General features: G+C 40.1%; 1 protein-coding gene across 1 annotated transcript in view; it reads left to right on the forward strand.

Moving 5' to 3' along the window:
* The first annotated feature begins 8,138 nt into the window (after positions 1-8,138).
* Positions 8,139-18,695, forward strand: part of LOC129755197 (homeobox protein araucan) — an 80,722-nt gene continuing 70,165 nt past the window's right edge. The window contains exon 1 of the mRNA XM_055751571.1: positions 8,139-9,050. Within this exon, the coding sequence (XP_055607546.1) occupies positions 8,952-9,050 (99 nt within the window). The 5' untranslated portion in view covers positions 8,139-8,951. The remainder of the gene's footprint in view (positions 9,051-18,695) is intronic.

Raw genomic sequence — 18,695 nt, forward strand, 5'->3', positions numbered from 1 at the left:
AAACTGTCTCCAAATTTGGACACGTGAACACTAACTGTGCCTCTTTATCAATGCAATCATAAGTTATTCACAAAAAGTGTTGCCTTTTTCGAGTACAGTCTTGCGCAGTATTCAAATGTTGATTGTATTTTGCCCTCAACTTTGCTATTTGTTGCCGTAGGTCAGTAAAAACAGGGGATTGGGTCGAGTTCCGACAGTATATTTGTACCAATACAAAACTGGTGTATAGAAATACTTCAAGACTAAAAATACAAAATACAAAATCATCAGAATGAGGTTATGTAATGGATAAGCTAGACTTACATTTAGTCGACCTCCCCAAGCCAAACGAAACCTAGCAACTTTATAATTTTCGCCGTTGGCCTAACCTGTTTTATGGTTTAGAATTAATTTATAATGCTTTACAGAGTTATTCAAATATTTAGTACTCACCGCAACGCTAAATGTTCACAACAACAATAATGGCTTTACACCTCGATCAAAGGCAAATCTAAATTTGTCCTGGCTACGAATCTGTGCGAACAATCAAAATGAATAAAGGAAATAGTTCTAATCTACATCTAGACAACTTACTTGTCCCTCCAGCTGGTACAATAAAGGTTCACAAATCTTCTAACTTTAAAACAACCGAAAACCTCTTAATGCCGCACTAAATCAACAAAATTTTCTACTGTTGCGTCGCGTGGTACTTTTTCTCAAACTATCATAACGGTACTTTCTCAACAAAGATAAATTTTCACTCTGCCCCCGCTCCAACGGTCAATGTTGCCAGATCGAAATGTCAATCTGATGACAGCTACAGGCAGCACTCGGTTTTCTCCACTCTTGCCGCAACATCCTCCCCCCGGTGGAATCCGGTAGACTCGGTTCCGCAACCATCTCCAACCTCCAGGACTGCTAGGCGAGACAACGGTCGACGAAATACTCCATCTCGAGTTTGTACTAACGCTTGGCGACATCTACCATCCGGGTTTGTTATCAGCTGCAAGACTCTACCTCGGGTCCAACCATTTCGCCTACTGCCCTCTACCAGTACTACTAGGGCTCCAGCTTCGATCGGTTTCGTCTCCCCGAACCACTTAGTGCGTTTCGTCAGAGTTGGCAGGTACTCAAGAGTCCACCTCTTCCAGAACGTATTCAACTGCTTCTGAAGCTGACTCCATGAGTAGCTAAGTAGTTTGCTGCTGCATTCCGTTTCAACGATCGGCTGACATACTCCATCGGAACTACCCAGCAGGAAGTGGTTTGGGGTAATCGCTTCACTCTCCGCGGAGTCTAACGGCAAATACGTCAACGGTCTACTATTGACGATGGATTCGGCCTCAACCAGTAGTGTTTGCAGTTTCTCGTCGTCCAGTTTATCGTGGTATGCTTCCAACAACGCCTGCTTGACGGACCGGACCATCCTTTCCCAAGCTCCACCCATATGGGGAGCAGCCGGGGGAATGAAATGCCACGTTGTGGTAGTATTCGTGAATGTGGCTTCAACACCGGAGTTGATTTGTTGACGAAGTATTTTCTCGGCACCCTGGAAGTTCGTCCCATTGTCACTGTGCACTTCGGCTGGGGCACCTCTTCGGCCGATGAATCGGCGTATAGCAGCAATGCAGGATTCGGTAGTCAAGCTGTGAACAGCTTCTAGATGGACGGCTCTCACCGTAAGGCACGTGAAGAGAGCTACCCACCTTTTCACGTTACTCCTTCCAACTCGCACCATTAACGGACCAAAGTAGTCCAGCCCTACGTTCGAAAAGGGACGGACTTGCGACGACAATCGGGCCACCGGTAGCGGTGCCATCCTGGGAATAGCTGGTCGAGCCTTGTAAACAGCGCACTGTTGACATTTCTTCGCTACTGTTATCACCAAAGATCGTAGTGCTGGTACGTGAATACGTTGCCGTGCTTCATTAACCACGGTCTCGTTGTTGGCGTGATGAAATCTACGATGCAATTCATCGATGTACAAAAAGGTAATCCAGTGTTCCTTGGGAAGTATCACCGGGAACTTTGCGTCCTTCTTAACACCTTTTACTGCAGCGATTCTTCCGTCGAGACGAAGAACCCCGTACTCGTCGATACTCGGGGTCAGCTGATAGATTCGACAGGATTTTTCAATACGTATTTGATCCTTCTTCGGCAATTTTAGATTTCTTTTAAGGGTTACAACTTCATCGGGATATGCTTCGCGTTGGGCCAACTTAAACAAAGAACGTTCAGCCTTCTGCAGTTCTGCTCTCGTAAGACAGCCTAAGTTGCGACGTTCAGGAGGCAATTGTCTGTTGGCAATGTAACGGTGGACGTATGCTGTTGTTCGTAGAATTCGGCACCATTTTGAGAAGCGACGACAGTCAATAACAGGTTGGAAAAAGGGCACATCATGATGTGAATAACACGCCCGTAGTTCCTCTTCAGTCGTCGATACCACTTTACTGACTGGCCATCGATCCTCGGACAGTCTCAGGAATTCCGGTCCACTATACCAGATGCTCGTCACTTTAAAGAAAGGGCCTGATCTCCACTTTGTTGCTTCGTCGGCAGGGTTCTGCTTCGACGGGACCCATCTCCATTCGTTCCGGTTGGTCAACTCCAGGATTTCTGCGACACTGAATGCCACGAAGCGGTGATATTCCGGGGGTCTCCCAGGATCCAGCTCAGAGCCGTGCTTGAATCGGTCCAGAAACAGCATCTCGTAACCCGCAGTGAATGGTTTTGAACGACAAACTGTGTCAAACGAGCGCCTAGAACACATCCTTGGATCTCCAAGCGGGGTATAGTCCACGGTTTGAGCGGGGCAACCTTGGTCTTAGCGGCCACCAATGTGACCTCACTGCCACCTCGGGAGTTGATGTAACGGAAGTAGACTGCACATGAATATGCAACCTCGCTGGCGTCCACAAATGTGTGGACTTCGATGTTCTGAGGAGATTCCGAGAAGTAACTTCGCGGTATTCCTATGTTGTTAATGTGCTTCAGCATTTCAACCCATCGATGCCACATTTCGCAAGTATCGTCGTCAACTGGCTCGTCCCAACCGAGCTTCTTACGCCAGGCCTTTTGGATTATAATTTTCCCAAAAATGAGATACGGAGCCAACAATCCTAGTGGATCAAACATGGTCATGACGTATCGCAGAATCTGTCGTTTCGTAGGAATAGATTTGTTCTGAATCAGGAACTCCATGTCATCACGCATAACCATAGGAAACCTGAATTCGTCCTTGGCTGTGTCCCAGATTATTCCGAGAACTCGTTCGGATGCTTCTTCTTTCCCGGGATTCAAATCTTTAATTGTTTGCGATGACATCTTGATCGCACGTTTATCTCCGTCGCTGATAGTCGGTTGAAATACTTTGGTTCCTTCTTCTTCGACGGCAGAAAACCTTTTAGCAGCTTCATTAAAAGAGGTTTCGTCCTGGCACTCACGCATATGGTAACTAATCGTTGGAGTCTGGTCATCTCGCGTACCACCATATACGCACCACCCTAAGCGAGTGCGTACGGCGGTAGGATCTCCAGCACCTCCTTCTCTCGCCTTGAGAGGGACAACAAGTTTTAGGTTATCGAGTCCAATAAGAAGCTGTGGACAAACGTTTTCGAAACCTTTAATAGGCAATCCTCTAAGATGAGGGAACTTTTGCTTCATCGTGCTGATCGGAAGAGTTTGTTTCGGAAGATCTAACGATTGGATGGTACCGACATTGACGAGTGGGTATCGCTTGGTTTGACCTGCTCCCGAAATAGAGAAGCCAACACGCTTCGATTCGTTTTCCACTCTCGTAACATTGCTTGTCCACTTCAAGCATAACGGCTGCTTTCGCCCATTCAAGCCTAGTTTATCAGCCAACTCCGTTTCTATCATCGTCAATGATGAGCCTTCATCAATGAATGCAAAGGTATCAACCGATGAGTTACCGTTGTACAAAATGATCGGGATTATGCGGTACAGCAAAGATGAAGCAGTAGAATGATGGCTGACAGTTTCTGAGGGCGAGCTTGATGGTGTGTTGGGATGGCTTCGGCGGTACAGACTGGTGCAGGAGAGGATGGTGCCGTTTACTGCAACCGTTGACACCACAGCGATTCCTATTATTACACGGTCGTCGACCATGTGCATACAGGCACGTTCTGCATAGGGCCAGCTCTTGAATCCGCTTCCACCGTTCATCGACAGATAGCTGTTGAAATGTACGACAGTCTCGTGCACGATGCCCCAACTTTTGGCATACCGCACACGCAATCGTTCGTTGTGAATTTCCGAGCGTACCCCGGGGGTTTACAGCTGAGCTCCCCCCGGTATCGGAGTGCACAAAACTCCGTTCTACTTTGTGCTTTTCTCGTCTAGTCGGATGTCGTTTTGATTCCGCATTGTAGGTGGTGACACTGTAGGCATCAGTCACGATCTCTTCCATAAACGCTCCAAACGTCTGGAGGTTTACCACTTCATATGCCCTTCGATAGCTGGCCCATCTCATCTGGTACTCGGTCGGAAGTTTTCCGATCAGATCCTTAAGCAGGCAAGGGTTGGCCAGATGATCCGTTAGTTCGGCTGCAATGATGTGATCGCAGAGAGCTTGTACTACGGTCCCGAAGTCGATGAGTGTCTCGAGTCGGTCCGCTTTCGGAGGCGGTGTAGCCTTAACACGTTCGATTAGTGAGTGCACCAAAAGATCCGGACGACCAAAGCGCATACGCAATTCTTGAATGACACGAGGAACCGATGCTGGTAAGATCAATCGGCTTCGGACTGATTCCCATGCCGCTCCTTTAAGGCATCGTTGCAGGCGGATCATATTTTCGCCTTCGCTGAAACCACACGCCTCCGTCGTGTAATTATATTGGCTTATGAATACCGGCCAGTCCACAGGATCTCCGGAAAACGGCGGCAAATCTCGTGGCAGAACTTGACGGGCTGCCGCTTGTGACTTGGATGGACCTGGCGCAAGAGTATTCGTTCGTCGCTCCACATTTGCGACAGGAAAATCAACTTGGGTAACCGGAACAGCAGGTTCAGGTAGTTGTTGATTAACTCGCTCCTCGCTATTCTCGGATCGCTCCGAAATAGTCGGTAAAACTGGCTGCGGAAACAAAGGTGCTTTTGCTGGCTGAGCCATTGCACCTGATGAACAAACTGTTGTTGTTGTTGGAACCAACTGCTGCTTGGGTGGAGATATCGGCTCATCTCGTTTCTCAGCTGGAGGGAATGAAGCTGTTTCCAACTGTTGCTGTGCAATTGCAGGGGGTGTCAATGACAATCGACACAGATTGAATTTATTTTGCAGCTCTTGAAGCTGCATTACGGACGGTCGTTCACTTCCCTGCCAGGCACGAAGTTGCTGCTGCAGGGTCCGAAACAAATCGGTGGAATTATTTTCCCCGCAAACGCCTCCCATCATTGCCTTATTTGTAGGCACGATTTTCGGTTCTCCTTCCCTGGTGACTACCTCTCCGTGCGGAACATTCTGGATGTCGCGTGGAATCAGTCCACCGACTGCACCTTCCGTGTCAGAATGTGTTTGGCTAGCCACCCAGTTTGCAGTTCGCTGCGACTTTTCTTTCGGTAATTCTATTTCCTGTGATCGGCTGCTGTGTGAATCGTCTTCCTCCACCAAATCCTTCATCACTTGGTATCGTTTAGCAAGATACCGTTTTTCCAGCTCCTGTTCCTCCTCCACTCGCTTCAACTCCAGCTCGAGTTTTGCCCTGCGGACGGAAGGTGAGGACCGGTTGGAAGCGGTTTTTGTCGGAAGGCATTTTGCACACACCCAAGCTTGATGCTTAATATCGGCTCCTACTCCGGCACAAGAAAAGTGCCACCAATTGGAGCACCGATCGCAAGCGACAACATTGTCGGCTGAATCCGGCTTATCACATGCCACACAGCTGAATGCATTTTCCAGATCGACGGTGTTGTAATAATCGCTGGAACTCATCTCAGTGGCCATCGTGTAAATTCTTGAAGAATTGTTGCCGTAGGTCAGTAAAAACAGGGGATTGGGTCGAGTTCCGACAGTATATTTGTACCAATACAAAACTGGTGTATAGAAATACTTCAAGACTAAAAATACAAAATACAAAATCATCAGAATGAGGTTATGTAATGGATAAGCTAGACTTACATTTAGTCGACCTCCCCAAGCCAAACGAAACCTAGCAACTTTATAATTTTCGCCGTTGGCCTAACCTGTTTTATGGTTTAGAATTAATTTATAATGCTTTACAGAGTTATTCAAATATTTAGTACTCACCGCAACGCTAAATGTTCACAACAACAATAATGGCTTTACACCTCGATCAAAGGCAAATCTAAATTTGTCCTGGCTACGAATCTGTGCGAACAATCAAAATGAATAAAGGAAATAGTTCTAATCTACATCTAGACAACTTACTTGTCCCTCCAGCTGGTACAATAAAGGTTCACAAATCTTCTAACTTTAAAACAACCGAAAACCTCTTAATGCCGCACTAAATCAACAAACTTTTCTACTGTTGCGTCGCGTGGTACTTTTTCTCAAACTATCATAACGGTACTTTCTCAACAAAGATAAATTTTCACTCTGCCCCCGCTCCAACGGTCAATGTTGCCAGATCGAAATGTCAATCTGATGACAGCTACAGGCAGCACTCGGTTTTCTCCACTCTTGCCGCAACACTATTACATTAAATGATACTGAAATCGAGATGCGTTTAGATAATTATTTATTTTACCACCAAGTTTTCAATAAATATTTCACTTGGCTTATCCATCCGACACATGAAAAAGGCTGAAAGCTGAATTCAATTACAGTTTTCATATACCAAATATATTTTTATCTTGATGAGGATATTGCATTTATCTTGAGAAAATGTTTGAATTTCGATTTACTCTAGTTATGACAAAACGGATTGAAAACAGATAACTCGGATACAGATTTAAACTTGATTTTCTTAGGAAAAAAAGAATACCCAAGTCTCAGTTGATCTAGACTATTTAGAAGATTAATCAAACGAATGAAACTTTCCTACACTCCAATATCTGGCTACACTGGTATCGTATCCATCTCCATTGGTGTAGTACTTAACATTGGACAAAATAACAAGAAAAAAAGATCATTCCTACTTTTCTTCGCCCACCACCCACCACCGCGTTTCCACCCAAGCATTCGGTTCAACGGTAGTCAACGAGAGCCGCATCCATCCACAACTACCAGCAGGCAGCGTAGGGAAAATCGGCATGCACACCACACACCGAGGTTGTCGGTGTGGCCGTCGTTGCCTTCATCGGTAACGTGGTCTTTTAACTCGCGCAATTCGCACCAGGGCAAGCAAATAATACAAAAATAAAACTCCTGAAAACAATCAACGCGTAGCGAAAATTACGAGTCGGTACAAACACACGAAGCATGGCCAACCATATAGGCAACGCAACCACCGCAGACCGGCGGAAAAATGATGACAAACATGAGAGTGGGAGAGCGAGAGAAGTCACTGACTGACTCAAGAAAGATAGCGTAGCGCTCTCCGAAAGCTCCGCTCTCCGATGCGATGTTTTTTTCTCGAAGAATTTTCCTACCGTTTCAACCGTGCGATGTAAAATTATCAAGCAGCAGCTGCCGCCGCGAGCATGTTTACGCGAGGAAAATCGGAAAAGAAGCTACGGTCGTGTTGGTGTATGTTGAGAGTTTAGTTGCTGCTGCCGGGAGAGAATTTGTTCCGTACGTGTAGGGGTTGTTGGTTGGGTTTGGTTGGTCGAGTTGGGTGTTGTGTGGGCGAGTGAGAAAGAGGAAGCGGAAAGTGCATCACATTTTTTCTCTCTCGATTCTTTCCGTGCGCGTTTGGTAGGTAATTGGGGTTTCTTGACTTTTATTTCTGTTGCTATATTAACTGCCTTCGGGATGGTGTGCGAGTGTGTGTGCTCGCCGCGTATGCGGGTATGGTAGTGCAATGAGCTTATTTATGAAAGCGACGGATTGGATGGATAGATCGTGGCGCTGAATGGGAGTGAGTGAGAAAGAGAAAGAAGCGAAAAGAAGTGGAATGTTTGTCAATCGAGAAAAATAGGAGGAGGTGTTAACCATTACCTCCTCTTTTTAGCGGCTCAGCCGGTTTTTCGGGAGAGACCTGGCCTCCGGTCCGTCGGTCGGTTGGAACGAGTCTCCGTCTTTTGTGTAGCGACAGTTGTAATGCTGATTGTAGTGTGTTTTGTTGTGTTGTTATGTATGTCGTGCGCGAGAACGAGTGCAGAGCAGTAGCAGCTAAGCAGCAACTAAACGAGTCGTAAGCAGCAAGAAGAGTAGAGGCAGCCGTCGTTTCTCGTCCGGTTTCGTCGGGGTTTTGTGTAGTGGCAATTATCAACCAGGTGACATTACAAGCTATTGGCAGTAAAGTTACGGCTACCGTATCACGGAACGGTGTTTCGTCGTTTTGTCAGAATCCGTGTCAAAGCGATTGCTGTTCGACGTGCGTGATTTCAAAATGTGGTGATACCGGGAAACGTGAATTCTCTGTTGGCTGATAATTTACGCTCGACGTCGCGCTGTTGGTTATCTATCAGAAAACAATAAGCATAAGTGAGTGGGTTTCCAGCGAAGCAATAGTGCCATATTTTAAATCCACCATCATCATCGTGATTATTATCATCAACGCCAGTAAAGACCAAACGCTAACGGATTATCGAAACAGGTACAAGCTGAAGGAAAAAATAATAGAAAAAACGCTCCCAGCTTAAGCAGTGCAAATCAACGCCATGAATGACAAGTTACACAGCATTGGGAAAACCAGTTATCTCCTCTAGCAGATCACGCTCTCAGAGGTATAACGCGGATAGTGCTAAGTTAAAGTGAAAGAAACAACAACAACCACTAAATAGTTGAATAGAAAAAAAAACACAATTTCGTGTTTGAGGAAAAGTGCATTCAGTGTAAGCCATTTTTGTATGAAAGTCAATCAAACCGTTACGAATTACACGCTGAGTGAATGATCGAAACAGTGACCAGTAGTGAACGGCGGTCCAGCATTCCAGGCGGAGAGAAAACCATGTCACATTTTCCTTTCCGAGGATCGCCCACGACCCAGGTAAGTTTGGCCGGCCCACCAAGCCGCCTCACGATAGGAAAACAATAGCGCTGGAAGGTCGCCAACAATCGACCATTGATAACAGCTTAACAGTATTGCTCAACAACGGTCATCCATCAAATCGGGTTTATCAGACCAAAACTCTTGAGGGTATGTTTTTGGGACAAGGTGCGGCCGATGCGGTCACTCGTTCGTTGCCGGCCGGAATCTAGCCAGATCTATCGCTCTCGTTGAGTGAAATCGTAATCAATAACAATACATGCGAGAGAAAAAGTTTGTTTGGTTTACCGAAGGCTGTTGTATCGCACATATGCATGTACCTAGTTATTGTCGGTTCACAGGACGGCTAGTGACAACGCCAGGCTTCGACGCCGATTATTCCAGTATGTTGATGTGATGGTTGGGTTTCGCATTTCCTGGAAACACTTTTTTTTTAATACAATCCTTGTCTTATCTTTGGACTATGGAGTTGACAGCCTATTATTATCAACTACGAAATAACCGAATACCTTTGATCGGTAATGGTAGAAAAAGATTATTGAGGTAGACTAAGCGTCGGTGACTTACATATACTAAGTTGACTAAATTTACGTGGAGTGCGAATCGCACTACGGTAGAATTCCACTTTTTCGAGCTTCCGCGTCATCAGAACGCTTAGAGTTGACCACGAGCTATGTGCTCACGATGATATGAAAATACTCGGAAGAGAAGGAGAACATGTAATGTTATGTGAATATTAGTTCGTTAACATTTAATTTTTGAATGATTTTAACCCAAGTAACATTTAAAGTTTTATAGCAGGCTACTAGTTAAAGTTTTGGTTTTATAATAAAATTATCGGAGTTACTTTGGTAACTATTTTCCAGTAAAAACATCTTAAAATTATGAAGTTTTATAGACGGATAGAAAGTAAAAAGAAATGAAAGATGGTGAAAATGAGCGGGTAGAATTTATTAGAAGCATTAACATTACATAACAAATTTTTGTTCGGCGCGGGCAAACTACTATGAAGTGATAGTTACAGATATTTATAAAAACGAACACAAACACATACAGTATCTCAATGATACTTGATGTTTCCTCGAAGATATTCCTTTTTTCTCAACTCTAATCGTACAACTATCGAGGATATGATGGGTAGCATCTTACAAATGCTAAAACCACCAACCCACAGAAAGTGTACTCTGTATACCGTGATCGGGATTCGATCGCATGCCCGTTGGCTTAGAAGACTTGAAGGCTATCCTCTACGCCACGGGCTGCGGCTTGCATCTACTTCGTTCGTTCACACAGCAGTTTCCGCTTATGGGATCGCGCTTGGTCTACTATGCCCGTGCCCGTGCCGAACAATAATTTGATAATGCTTGAAATCACTTTTCACCGATAAGGCCGATCAAAAACGCTGACTCAAGAAGATAGTAAGTTGCTATCGAAATATCGGTATGTAAACTTTTCATTTACCGTGGTTGAATTAAAAGGGAGGACTCTAATACACTGAATCAACGTGTTAACGATCTATATAATAAACGTTTTACGAAAGCTTAGCATAAATTTGCCCTAAAACTAAATGGAAAGCTTCCATCGGTATTTTCCCTCAAAATATCAGAACACGTAGATTTCCTAGACACTGATATATTTATGTTTGGTTCCCAATGTTGATTTGTTTTTATTTTTTAATTATATTTCGAAAATTTAATGTAACAATTGAAAATTTGAAAGCGGTATATCAATATTGAAGAAAAGTTGTTTTCGACATTACTGCAACATATCTCAGCCCTTCATTAAAGAGGAATTTTCAAGCAAAAAGCCTCAAATTATGCGTACACGGATTCACCTAATTTTCATTTGAAAGTATCTGCCATCATAAATTTTACAAGGTTATTAGATCGATAGATTTCCAATGTCATTTTTGATCATCTTATTGGCATGGAAATCTTATAATGTTTTATTTTTTCTTATTCCAACTATACCAAGGTTGCCAGATTGTCCGGTTTAATCTGGGTTTGCCTGGATACTGAATACAAAATTTGGGAAAAGTCCGGCCCAGCCCGGTTGTTTGAATTTAATTGAAAAATTCACTTTATTTTCCAAATCAAACAAAAAAAACAAAACAAATTGTGTGGTAATTTTTTTTTAATTTATGCACCCAACGAAATTTTTTGAGACATTTAAAAATATATATATATATATATATATATAAAAGGTTTTTGGGAGCCTAAATTACAATTCTAAATCTGCTGACAAGTTTTGATGAAACATTTTATTTTCAAGTTTTTTTTTCTTGTTTATTGTTTAGTTTATGCTGGGTTTAGACCATATTTGTCCAGATTTTTAGTCGACAATTTTGAAATTAAATGTCCGGGTTTGCCAGGTTTTTAGATAAAATAGACCGGATTTGCGTGCTGAAAAAAATTGTGGTAACCTTCAACTAAATATTACTGTCTTCTGGAATGAGATAAGAATCAAAAATATGTTTAGCTACGTGTTTTTTTTTTTTAATAAATATTTTTTTTAGATTTTTCCAAGAAATTGAACGGATTGAAGATCGAGAACCTAACATGCAAATATGCCATTCGCGTTTGTATATTTTTAGTCATGTTAGCAGACAGGCATTTATGATAGATTTTAGATATTATTTCACACAAGACACACAAGAGGATTATTTCGCGATTAATTCATTCAACGCCTACTTCATCTTTTCAATTCAAAATGTATATCTTCATAAATTTATCATAGGTATTTCGGCATCCGTGTCAACATTCTCATATATCTTACTATATGAAAAAACACATATTTTCCATTGACTGTTCGTGAGATGTGTACAACAAGTTTCTTGCCGATACTGAAATTCGAACCTGATACATCAGGTAACCCTGCCTCAATTGAAATATGCCGATCGTTGCCCAGAGGATAACGTTCAAGTCTTCTAAGCCAGAGCCGAGATGAAATCTCGGTGGTTTTAGCATTTGTAAGATGCTAACCATCATGTCCTTGAAGGATGTACGCCTTAGAGTTAGGTAAAATAGATCTTTTCAAGAAAACATGTAGTTTTGCTGAGATCCTATACGTGTGTGTTCGAGTGTCTTAAATGAATTTGATAAGTAACACATTTCAAAAGCATGTCAAGAGTCAAGTCTCTGTTTTGAAAAACACAATAATGTGTCAAATATGGGAAATCAATAGTCGAGGGAATTCATTGTACCGTGTATATGAATTTTCCAGCACGTACATACTTCTGGCTGTCAAGCAGCTCTATTTCGCCTGACAATGCCTTGAAAAAAAGGAAAACCGATACCACAAACCAAGATGTTGGCATGTTTTCCTATTTGTCTGCAATCTTTCCTAGCAAAGAATTGACTTTCTCCACCACCGAAAACATTCGAACAATGACTCGGAATCCCAAAAGAACTGCTCATTTTTTTCCTGCACTCGTTTTAGTCCGTCCATTATCACAGAAGAGTCCACCCTCCCAAGAAATCAAGGATAAACCACTTGATTCAAGTCACGTATCAGTGCGAAAACTTCATCACCGTTACCCAACGCGCCTGGTTCCAAGTGTGTTGGGGTAGAGGAAATCAATTCTTCATTTCATCGTGCAAGGCGAAAAAATAGACTCCAATATATCCAGAAAAAATGAGGTGGAAAAGTTACCATTTCATTGCAACTCGGGTGCAAAAAAGATTCAACCTGCTCCTTGCCAGATTTTTATTTTACCCCCGAGGCGTCGTCGTCGTCGCGAGCACTCACGGCTCCAGCAGCAGAGCGCCGGAACAACCCAATTTCTTTTTTGTCCACTTCTTTTCGCTTTTAGAAAATGGAGGGTCTTCTCTCTTTAAAGCCAGTTCCGGAAGGATGAAGGAAAAAAAAAAATAAAACCCCGGGAGCATGTCGTGCCAAAAATCGATACTTTTTATGCTTACCGACTCCTGCTGGAAAACTGGTACCCAGTGACAGGGCGAGGCTTGGCCCAACCTCAGGGGGGCACTTTTCCGGGGCTTTCATCCACTCCAAATTGTGTTCTTTTGTGGCAGCTTGTTTGTGAACGTGCGTGTTAGTCGGTGTGTAGTATGCGTATGTGTATGTGCCGAATCTTTTCGTTTTCGATTCAATGATGGTTTTTACAACGGCTCAGTACCTTAACCGAACAACAAAAACAACCCGGCGAAAAAGGAGGAAAAGTCGATATCCTCGAGACTTAAATTCGAGATGCGTACCTCCGACACATGCCGACATACATACACGAAGTTCGGCCTAAGCCCCTAACCAGTGCGAAAAATTCAAATGTTTTCAATTTTCCTGACGCTGCCTTTTCCGGCGAAAAATTGTATCCTTACAACCCATCATCCGGCGGGTATTTTTGATCAGGATATAACAAGAGGGTGCTGAATTTTCTTCCCGAACCAAACAAACGATTACCAGGTTCTGTAAGCGTGTTTGTGTGTACAAGTTTTATGTACCGTTCACACATGCAAATTATTGCACGTTGGCTTTTATCGTATAAAATACTGGCACCCTTTTCAAGCTTGTCTGAAATGTGCTGGAGAATTTATATCTCTGCAGGCAAATCTCCATAAAACATTGGTCCTACTCGGTAGATTGAATTATACTCTGTTAACAAGAGGTTATAATTTCCTTTCTATTTTTCATAGCATGTTTCAGGAATCAATTTTCGTAATAGTCATACTATGCAGTCATAAGCATTCCTGAAAATTCATAAAACTACATGATGAGTAAATTGAATTTACCGACCTAAGAAAATATGAATCCAAACTCAGCTCTCTCATGGTGAAAGTTCAGCTTTTATAAATGCAATTTATATGTGTTTTTTTAAAGTCTGATGGTGACTGCCTTTAAATTGAGTTTTCAAACGAAAAACAACTAAACACATTGCGGACCAAATAAATAAATATTTCTGATTATTATTAGTTTAATAGTGAAACTATATTCTACACAATTCAACATAACACTTTAAGTAACTCACAGAAACTAAATCTGCAGAATTTGGTTCAGTGGTTTCTGGGACAAAGCATGCCTTATTTCGGCATTTTCCGGCTTATCTTCTGTTAGAAATGTATGCAAAATGAGGTTAATTCTTATTTTATCCTTAGCTATGAAACCTTCCCACATGCTTTTGAAGCCGACTTGGATGAATCAACTTCCATATGGATTATTTTCCTGTAAGTTGTATTATGAAGTTCTGGTTCTAGATTTTAAAAAAATCCAAGCCGCCCAAATTTTCATTTCTTATTCAAAATTACCCAAAACCCCTTAATTAACATCTTAAAAACAAAAATTTGACTTAATTTCATCTAACAACAAGATAGTTCTGTGAAAATGATGGTCGACTGATAAGAAAACGGAAGTTCATGTCATAAGTAGCTTTTTGCTGATCCAAATCCAACCAAGAATCTTTGTTTAACCCTCACCCGTCCCAGAAATTTTTACTCGTTACATTCCCTGAAGTGTCAATTTGACACTTCTAACTGTAACCAATATATCTCTCTTGTTTCTCAACCGATTTTATTACTATTTTTCGTCTTTAGACTGTGTTTTGCCAAATTACGTCAACTTTCCAATCCTCTTTTCGAAATTTATCTGGTGTGACTTAAACAATTTTGACGATTCATTGATTGAAAAGGATGGTTTTCACAGCACTTTTTTACATTTTTTATGGTATGATCTAAAAATTAAAAAAAAAATATATATCCTTATGTACAACATAAAGTTTCTAACTTCAATTTTCTTGAACATTAAGTCAAATTTTTTTGAGCATACCGTAGCTGATCTTGAATAACAGAAGAGTGTTGTTGCTGAATGTTGTCTGAGAAACATATTTGAGATACATTTCGAGGTTTCCAAAACTATAAATATTGTAAAAATAGGTTGGAAAACAAGAGAGATATAGTGGTTTTAAGCGAGGAGTGTCAAATTGACACTCAAGGTTTAAGCGAGGAGTTTTTAAGGAGTTTTTTTCCTGGGCTTTTAAGGTGCGTCCACAAAAAAGTAATGATGCAAAATTAAAGATTTCAAGATTTCTTTGAGGGTCCCGAATATTTTTGTTTACTTCAATGCAACCGTAAAAAATTACAAGCCTCCAAACTTTCAATAGTGTCATATTTACTGACACTCAAGACTGGATTAGGGTTAGGGATTAGGGTCATTTTCATGAAATAAACAAGCAGTTCGATAAAGTTATACAGTTCAAATGTGAATTTCGTGCAGGAGGAAAATTTCGTATGAACCCTTTAAATCACGAAGGAATCCTACTTAGAAGTCGCTAAAATGTCACTTAAAAGGTTATTTATACAAACAGTTCGCATTATTATTTACTCAACATTCCTTTGCGATTAGGGCCTATATGACCCGAACTGTACCTTCTTGATGCGCTATGTCAGGAAACATTTAAGTTAGATACATGAAATTTTCTGACTTTTCCTAAAATGAGAAGTCCTGCAATTTCTTATCTTTAGATTTTTTAAAAGGGTTACCATAGTCACCCAGCTTGACAAATATCCAGTTAGTATCATATAGACCCGGATTATTGTTTTGATTATAAAATCAAAACTACTGAACTGATTCATAAACTGTACCATTTTGAAATTGTCCAGATGTCTGCTATCAGATGGCTTTTGAAAATTATGGATATGCTTTTTGTGATCCTCAGAAACCAACCTTTAAGTAAAAACGTTCTTAAAAATGTGTGTTTTGCTACAAAAAACCTCGTTTTGCAACAAACAAAACTCGATTTGCTGAAGTCGTATTGAAAACTTTTGATTTATATGTTTTTAGGAGATTAAGAACTGATATTTAAACAATAAAAGTGCTTGGTTTTACAGGCCACAGCTGAATATTTGAAAATTTCCTGGAAAGATTTTTAACTATGATTTTATAACTATATCTTCATGAGATTCATGAAATTTCGATTAAAAAAATGCTTTTCTGTTTAATTACATTCATTTGTAATCGAAGGTGATGAATTCATTTTAAAGAGATTGATATGGTGACCAATTAATAGAACTTCAACATATTAATGACCAAATGTGAGGTATATAGATTGTTTACGCTTTTCGTTACGCACTCTAAAATTTTAAATTTATTAATCAAATAATGTTATAAGGAATGAAAAACTACTTTGATTAGCTCAAATAAAATGTAATATTAATTGTAGAATCAATATTTGATGATAGCCTAATATTATTAATTTTTAAACAACTAAAAACTGAGTGGTGCTATTTTTGTTTAGCTCAGTTTATAACTAAGTATTTAAAATTGAAAATTTTATATCATGAATTCTCGCAGAAATCAAGTAATTATAAATTTGTAAAATGAAGCTGAAGATTGCTCTCTCGTTTAAAAAAAGAATAAGAATTTTGATGTTAACTCCATATTTAACATCAAAATTCTATTTCTTTTTTGGAAACAAAAAAAAAATGCGCTGTATATCAAATTTGCCGCAAAAAGTATTTGAAACGTTATATTTCTTTAACTAGGTTTTCTATGCAAAATTTCGAACATGAACCGATTTGGAGGGAAAAACAAAATTATATCAATATGAGATATCTTGATATTCAATTTTTTCTACCCAAATGAGTTAAAATACAGTACTCGTAAGTTGTTAAACTATCTCAAATTGTATAAAAAATCCTTAAGATCATAGCTAAATTATAGCAGTTTTCGATATTCTCATAATAAGATTATAAATCAATTAGATCGCATAGTTTTATATTGAGCAGAACAAAATCTTACATAAATATAACCAGGCTTCGGACGACTCCTGAGGTGTCACTCATAAGTGCAAGAGCGAAGCTTCACAAAGAGGAGTGGAACCCACGCTCTTGTGAGCGCTAAACCGCACTCACTCTGCTCATGCTTCCCGGAAAATAAATGTTCGACACTCACTTACATGAGTGATGTGTGCTCCGTCAGTGTAGCTCTAAGAGCGTGCTCTTAGGGAAATTAAGTGTGTTTTTAGGAAACCGTCCTTCCCATCATCTGCATAGCAAAAAAGACGCTCGTTAATGGAATTCTTAAGGCAGCGCTTTGAAAGCAAAGCGTGCAAGCGCTTGGTGCCGAGATTCAAATTCCAATGGTTTAAAGCGGGCCACAGACTACACAACATTTGTACAAATGCGATGAAATTCGATGAAATTTTGTCGCTGTAAACACGATGTTGCATAGTGTATGGCACTGCTTGAATGAGCGCCCAAACGGTTGGAGTAAAATCGGCCGGGATCGAAATATTTTGTACAAAACATCCTCCCAGCCGGGGTGGAGATGGTTTTTTTGTTGCTGTTGCTGTTTTCGCCAACAATCGTTTGTGTTCGCGTGAAAAATGTTTGTATAGTGTGTGGGCGAGCATAGATCAAACAATCGTCGTGGAATCATCGAATTTGTACAGGCCATTTGTGTAGTCTATGGCCTGCTTAATGAAATTTATGTAATGTAAAGTAATCGTTTACAGTTACTCAAAAACATATATCTACATTATTATGACAATAGATGAATGGGGAAAATTTCATTATAAAATTAAAAAATAACTTGTACGTACATTTTGATGACTGTTTGATGTCACTTGACTTAGAAATTGCATAAAACATCTGGCACTGCCATTTTTTTAGATCTCTAAGGGATTCATATGGAATATTTAAAAATTTCACAACTCGCTGAAAATCACATGTTAATCATTTGAATTTTCATAATGCATATTAAACTATGTTTCAGAAAACCGAAAAAGTCCCACAAAGTCAATTTTTGGCAAAAAAAATCTTGAACTGCGGTCCTTCCACAATCATTGATCACTTTACGTTTCCTTTTCCCACTAATTTTTTCGTTTATCCGGGTGTAAGTAGACCAAATATCTAGCTTTGCGTGAATTTTAGTCACAAAATACTTCCTCATTGAGTTCAAGTACCGTCAAACAGGGCATCATGTAACAGCGGGGTTAGATGCAACATTTGATTACTACAGCCCTGTTTTATTTTTGATATTATATAATGCAATCAAGTTGTCTTTTAATGCCTAAAAAATGATGATGAAATAATTACTCACATCTTAAGTTAGTATTTTAAAGTTTTTCATTTACATTCAAAATTTGAAAAAATCAAAAAAAATTAAAAATAATTTAAAAAATCGAGCAATAGATGTACAAATTTTAACATTTTTCGATGCCGTAAAATACTTTCCCCAGTATGACGGATTGGCTTAATGATATCACTTACAAACTTTTTTCCTGGTTTAATTTTTCTGCAGTATTTTTTTAGTATTTTTTACCCCTAAATGTATGCAGCATCCTTATGTTCACAAAAAAAAAAAATCAAAAATCAGTTTCAACAGATCCTAAATTTACTGAAATTGGTATTTTTATGCGTAATGGTTTTTATGGCATCAAAAATTTATCAAAAACAATACATTTATATACTTTTTCATTAGATTTTTCATTTAAAACTAAGTTTGTTGCATGTTATCACTTTTTCTTAGTATAGTGAAAATCAAATGTATTTTGAAAATTAAGAATAACTGAAAAAACCAATAATTTTTCTGACTGCGTCAATTTGATATCCCATCAACCTTAAAACTTTAGATGTATAAAGGTAATGATTATCTGTGGACGTGGGTTATTTAGAAGCCATTTTAGTTGAAAGTGTT

The sequence above is a fragment of the Uranotaenia lowii genome, chromosome 3 (assembly GCF_029784155.1).
Source record: "Uranotaenia lowii strain MFRU-FL chromosome 3, ASM2978415v1, whole genome shotgun sequence".
In the NCBI taxonomy this organism is placed as follows: domain Eukaryota; kingdom Metazoa; phylum Arthropoda; class Insecta; order Diptera; family Culicidae; genus Uranotaenia; species Uranotaenia lowii.